Source organism: Oncorhynchus tshawytscha, linkage group LG15 (assembly GCF_018296145.1).
Source record: "Oncorhynchus tshawytscha isolate Ot180627B linkage group LG15, Otsh_v2.0, whole genome shotgun sequence".
Taxonomy (NCBI): domain Eukaryota; kingdom Metazoa; phylum Chordata; class Actinopteri; order Salmoniformes; family Salmonidae; genus Oncorhynchus; species Oncorhynchus tshawytscha.
This window is the reverse complement of record NC_056443.1, coordinates 40,000,414-40,007,453: the sequence shown is the minus strand read 5'-3', so window position 1 is coordinate 40,007,453 and position 7,040 is coordinate 40,000,414. Positions and strand designations below refer to the sequence as shown.

General features: G+C 34.2%; 1 protein-coding gene across 1 annotated transcript in view; it reads left to right on the top strand.

Annotated features, from left to right (window-relative positions):
* The window catches only part of LOC121839353 (voltage-gated potassium channel subunit beta-2-like), a 169,923-nt gene extending 163,516 nt beyond the window's left edge, over positions 1–6,407 (top strand). Inside the window, exon 14 of the mRNA XM_042297834.1 lies at positions 6,243–6,407. Coding sequence (XP_042153768.1) covers positions 6,243–6,332 — 90 coding nt within the window. The 3' untranslated portion in view covers positions 6,333–6,407. The remainder of the gene's footprint in view (positions 1–6,242) is intronic.
* Positions 6,408–7,040: the final 633 nt, after the last annotated feature.

Below are 7,040 nucleotides of genomic sequence, written 5' to 3'. Positions count from 1 at the left end.
TTTGGACAGAAAGTTTCTGATTTTTGCAATGTTACGTAGATGGAAAAAAGCTGTCCTCGAAATGGTCTTGATATGTTCTTCAAAAGAGAGATCAGGGTCCAGAGTAACGCCGAGGTCCTTCACAGTTTTATTTGAGACGACTGTACAACCATTAAGATTAATTGTCAGATTCAACAGAAGATCTCTTTGTTTCTTGGGACCTAGAACAAGCATCTCTGTTTTGTCCGAGTTTAATAGTAGAAAGTTTGCAGCCATCCACTTCCTTATGTCTGAAACACATGCTTCTAGCGAGGGCAATTTTGGGGCTTCACCATGTTTCATTGAAATGTACAGCTGTGTGTCATCCGCATAGCAGTGAAAGTTTACATTATGTTTTCGAATAACATCCCCAAGAGGTAAAATATATAGTGAAAACAATAGTGGTCCTAAAACGGAACCTTGAGGAACACCGAAATTTACAGTTGATTTGTCAGAGGACAAGCCATTCACAGAGACAAACTGATATCTTTCCGACAGATAAGATCTAAACCAGGCCAGAACTTGTCCGTGTAGACCAATTTGGGTTTCCAATCTCTCCAAAAGAATGTGGTGATCGATGGTATCAAAAGCAGCACTAAGGTCTAGGAGCACGAGGACAGATGCAGAGCCTCGGTCCTATGCCATTAAAATGTCATTTACCACCTTCACAAGTGCCGTCTCAGTGCTATGATGGGGTCTAAAACCAGACTGAAGCATTTCATACATTGTTTGTCTTCAGGAAGGCAGTGAGTTGCTGAGCAACAGCCTTCTCTAAAATTTTTGAGAGGAATGGAAGATTCGATATAGGCCGATAGTTTTTATATTTTCTGGGTCAAGGTTTGGCTTTTTCAAGAGAGGCTTTATTACTGCCACTTTTAGTGAGTTTGGTACACATCCAGTGGATAGAGAGCCGTTTATTATGTTCAACATAGGAGGGCCAAGCACAGGAAGCAGCTCTTTCAGTAGTTTAGTTGGAATAGGGTCCAGTATGCAGCTTGAAGGTTTAGAGGCCATGATTATTTTCATCATTGTGTCAAGAGATATAGTACTAAAACACTTGAGCGTCTCTCTTGATCCTAGGTCCTGGCAGAGTTGTGCAGACTCAGGACAACTGAGGTTTGGAGGAATACGCAGGTTTAAAGAGGAGTCCGTAATTTGCTTTCTAATAATCATAATCTTTTCCTCAAAGAAGTTCAGGAATGTATCACTGCTAAAGTGAAAGTCATCCTCTCTTGGGGAATGCTGCTTTTTAGTTAGCTTTGCGACAGTATCAAAAAGGAATTTCGGATTGTTCTTATTTTCCTCAATTAAGTTAGAAAAATAGGCTGATCGAGCAGCAGTAAGGGCTCTTCGGTACTGCACGGTACCGTCCTTCCAAGCTAGTCGGAAGACTTCCAGTTTGGTGTGGCGCCATTTCCGTTCCAATTTTCTGGAATCTTGCTTCAGAGCTCGGGTATTTTCTGTGTACCAGGGAGCTAGTTTCTTATGAGAATTTTTTTTAGTTTTTAGGGGTGCAACTGCATCTAGGGTATTGCGCAAGGTTAAATTGAGATCCTCAGTTAGGTGGTTAACTGATTTTTGTCCTCTGGCGTCCTTGGGTAGGCAGAGGGAGTCTGGAAGGGCATCAAGGAATCTTTGTGTTGTCTGTGAATTTATAGCACGACTTTTGATGTTCCTTGGTTGGGGTCTGAGCAGATTATTTGTTGCAATTGCAAACGTAATAAAATGGTGGTCCGATAGTCCAGGATTATGAGGAAAAACATTAAGATCCACCACATTTATTCCATGGGACAAAACTAGGTCCAGCGTATGACTGTGACAGTGAGTGGGTCCAGAGACATGTTGGACAAAACCCACTGAGTCGATGATGGCTCCGAAAGCCTTTTGGAGTGGGTCTGTGGACTTTTCCATGTGAATATTAAAGTCACCAAAGATTAGAATATTATCTGCTATGACTACAAGGTCCGATAGGAATTCAGGGAACTCAGTGAGAAATGCTGTATATGGCCCAGGAGGCCTGTAAACAGTAGCTATAAAAAGTGATTGAGTAGGCTGCATAGATTTCATGACTAGAAGCTCAAAAGATGAAAACGTCTTTTTTTTTTTTGTAAATTGAAATTTGCTATGGTAAATGTTAGCAACCCCTCCGCCTTTGCGGGATGCACGGGGGATATGGTCACTAGTGTAGCCAGGAGGTGAGGCCTCATTTAAAACAGTAAATTCATCAGGCTTAAGCCATGTTTCAGTCAGGCCAATCACATCAAGATTATGATCAGTGATTAGTTCATTGACTATAATTGCCTTTGAAGTAAGGGATCTAACATTAAGTAGCCCTATTTTGAGATGTGAGGTATCATGATCTCTTTCATGTATAGATGTATGGATTTGATGTATAGATGTATAGATGTGATGTATAGATATGATCTATAGATGTATATATATGATGTATAGATGTGATGAATAGATGTGATGTATAGATGTATGGATATGATGTATAGACATGATGTATAGATGTGATGTATAGACACGATGTATAGATGTGATGTATAAACATGATGTATAGATGTATAGATATGACGTATAGATGTGTTGTATAGATGTGATGTATAGATGTATAGATGTGATGTATAGATGTATAGATGTGATGTATAGATGTGATGTATAGATGTATGGATGTGATGTATAGATGTATAGATGTGATGTATAGATGTATAGATGTGATGTATAGATGTATAGATGTGATGTATAGATGTGATGTATAGATGTATCGGTGTGATGTATAGATGTGATGTATAGATGTGATGTATATATGTGATGTATAGATGTGATGTATAGATTTATGGATTTGATGTATATATGTATAGATGTGATGTATAGATTTGATCTATAGATGTATATATATGATGTATAGATGTGATGAATAGATGTATAGGTATGATGTATAGATGTATGGATATGATGTATAGACATGATGTATAGATGTGATGTATAGACATGATGTATAGATGTGATGTATAGACATAATGTATAGATGTATAGATATGACGTATAGATGTGATGTATAGATGTGATGTATAGATGTATATATGTGATGTATAGATGTATAGATGTGATGTATAGATGTGATGTATAGATGTGATGTATAGCTGTATAGATGTGATGTATAGATGTAATGTATAGATGTATAGATATGACGTATAGATGTGATGTATAGATGTGATGTATAGATGTATATATGTGATGTATAGATGTATAGATGTGATGTATAGATGTGATGTATAGATGTGATGTATAGCTGTATAGATGTGATGTATAGATGTGATGTATAGATGTATAGATGTGATGTATAGATGTATATATGTGATGTATAGACATGATGTATAGATGTATGGATATGATGTATAGATGTATAGATGTGATGTATAGAAGTGATGTATATATGTATAGATATGATGTATAGATGTGATGTATAGATGTATATATATGATGTATAGATATGATGTATAGATGTATAGATGTGATGTATAGATGTATAGATGTGATGTATAGATGTATAGATGTGATGTATAGATGTATGGGTATGATGTGTAGATGTATAGATGTGAGGTATAGATGTATATATGTGATGTATAGACATTATGTATAGATGTATGGATATGATGTATAGATGTATAGATGTGATGTATAGAAGTGATGTATATATGTATAGATATGATGTATAGATGTGATGTATAGATGTATATATATGATGTATAGATATGATGTATAGATGTATAGATGTGATGTATAGATGTATAGATGTGATGTATAGATGTGATGTATAGATGTGATGTATAGCTGTATAGATGTGATGTATAGATGTGATGTATAGATGTATAGATGTGATGTATAGATGTATATATGTGATGTATAGATGTATTATGTATAGATGTATGGATATGTATGTATGTAGATGTATAGATGTGATGTATAGAATGTGATGTATGTATGTATAGATATGATGTATAGATGTGATGTATAGATGTATGTATATATGATGATATAGATATGATGTATAGATGTATAGATGTGATGTATAGATGTATAGATGTGATGTATAGATGTATAGATGTGATGTATAGATGTATGGGTATGATGTGTAGATGTATAGATGTGAGGTATAGATGTATAGATGTGATGTATAGATGTATAAATATGATGTATAGATGTATAGATATGATGTATAGATGTGATGTATAAATGTATAGATGTGATGTATAGTCCAGTATTACTGATACAATGTTATGTATAACCCAGTATCACTGATATAATGTGATGTATAGATGTGATGTATAGATGTGATGTATAGATGTATAGATGTGATGTATAGATATGATGTATAGATATGATGTATAGATATGATGTTTAGATATGATGTTTAGATATGATGTATAGATGTATAGATGTGATGTATAGATGTATAGATGTGATGTATAGATGTGATGTATAGATGTGATGTATAGATGTATAGATATGATGTATAGATGTATAGATGTGATGTATAGATGTATAGATGTGATGTATAGATATGATGTATAGATATGATGTATAGATATGATGTATAGATGTGATGTATAGATGTGATGTATATATGTGATGTATAGATGTATAGATATGATGTATAGATGTATAGATGTATAGATGTGATGTATAGATGTGATGTATACATATGATGTATAGATATGATGTATAGATGTATAGATGTGATGATTAGATGTGATGTATAGATATGATGTATAGATGTATAGATGTGATGTATAGATAAGATGTATAGATGTGATGTATAGATGTATAGATGTGATGTATAGGTATATAGATATGACGTATAGATGTGATGTATAGATGTATATATATGATGTATAGATGTATAGATATGATGTATAGATGTATTGATGTGATGTATAGATGTATAGATGTGATGTATAGATGTATAGATGTGATGTATAGATGTGATGTATAGATGTATAGATATGATGTATAGATGTATAGATATGATGTATAGATGTATTAATGTGATGTATAGATGTATAGATGTGATGTATAGATGTATATATGTGATGTATAGATATGATGTATAGATGTATAGATATGATGTATAGATGTATAGATGTGATGTATAGATGTGATGTATAGATGTATAGATGTATAGATATGATGTAAAGATGTATAGATATGATGTATAGATGTATAGATGTGATGTATAAATGTATAGATGTGATGTATAGATGTGATGTATAGATGTATAGATGTGATGTATAGATATGATGTATAGATGTATAGATGTTATGTATAGATGTGATGTATAGATGTATAGATATGATGTATAGATGTATGGATATGATGTATAGATGTGATGTATAAATGTATAGATGTGATGTATAGTCCAGTATTACTGATACGATGTTATGTATAACCCAGTATCACTGATACAATGTTTAGATGTGATGTATAGATGTGATGTATATATGTATAGATGTGATGTATAGATGTATAGATGTGATGTATAGATGTGATGTATAGATGTGATGTATAGATATGATGTATAGATGTGATATATAGATGTATAGATATGATGTATAGATGTGATGAATAGATATGATGTATAGATATGATGTATAGATGTATGGATATGAGGTATAGATGTAATGTATAGATGTGATGTATATATGTATAGATGTGATGTATAGATATGATCTATAGATGTATAGGTATGATGTATAGATGTGTAGATGTGATGTATAGGTATGATGTATAGATGTATAGGTATGATGTATAGATGTGTAGATGTGATGTATAGGTCTGATGTATAGATGTATAGATGTGATGTATAGATGTGATGTATAGATGTGATGTATAGATGTATAGATATGATGTATAGATGTGATGAATAGATGTGATGTATAGATATGATGTATAGATGTGATGTATAGATGTATGGATATGAGGTATAGATGTAATGTATAGATGTGATGTATAGATGTGCAGATGTGATGTATAGATGTGATGTATAGATATGATGTATAGATGTGATGTATAGATATGATGTATAGATGTGATGAATAGATGTGATGTATAGTCCAGTAGAGTAATCTGATGTTATTATTTATGAAGATCACCTCATCCACACTCTCTCCTTCCCTCTGCTCTCTCTTCCCCGTTCCCCCATCCACCCTGGTCTCCTTCAGGTCCTCTCCCAGCTTTCCCCTCAGACCGTAGCAGAGATGGACGCTCTCCTGGGAAACAAACCCCGACCCAAGAAGGAGGCTCTCGCATAAAGAGAGACGGAGCGAAAGCGAGGGAATGAGAGAGATGGAGAGAAATAAAAAGGAACCAAGAGATGGAGAGATAGAGAATGGGAAAAATGAGACGAAAAGCAGAGGAGTGAAAAGGAGGAGAGGAAGGACAAACAAAGATAATACTATGTAGAAGGAGAATCTGAAGTGAAGTACACTCAGAAATAAAGGTTTAGATGTGTTCCTAAAGGGGTACAACTGGTTGTTACTGAAGTCCTCCTTTGTACTTTTGGTTGTAGGTACATAATGGTAACACCAGTTCATACCTCAGAGAGTACCTTTCTCCACAGGTACAAATGCATGCTTTTTTCCTTTTAGGGTGTCATTGTACCTTATAGTGGGTATTGAGGGTACCCAAAATATGTTCGTACCCAGGGTAACAGAAATGCACAGTGCATTGGGAAAGTATTCAGACCCCTTGACTCGTTCCACATTTTGTTACATTGCAGGATTATTCTAAAATGGATGAAGTTCAAGTTTTCCTAATCAATCTACACACAATACCCCATAATGACAAAGTGGAAACAGGATTTCAGTCTTTTTTCTGCACTTGTACCCTTAAGGTGCAATTATACTCTTTATCTGCACATGTACCCTTAAAACATACAAGTATACTCTTTATCTGCACATGTACCCTAAAAGGTAGCAAAATGTGAGACCATTATGTGTACCTCTATTCTGATATTTTTT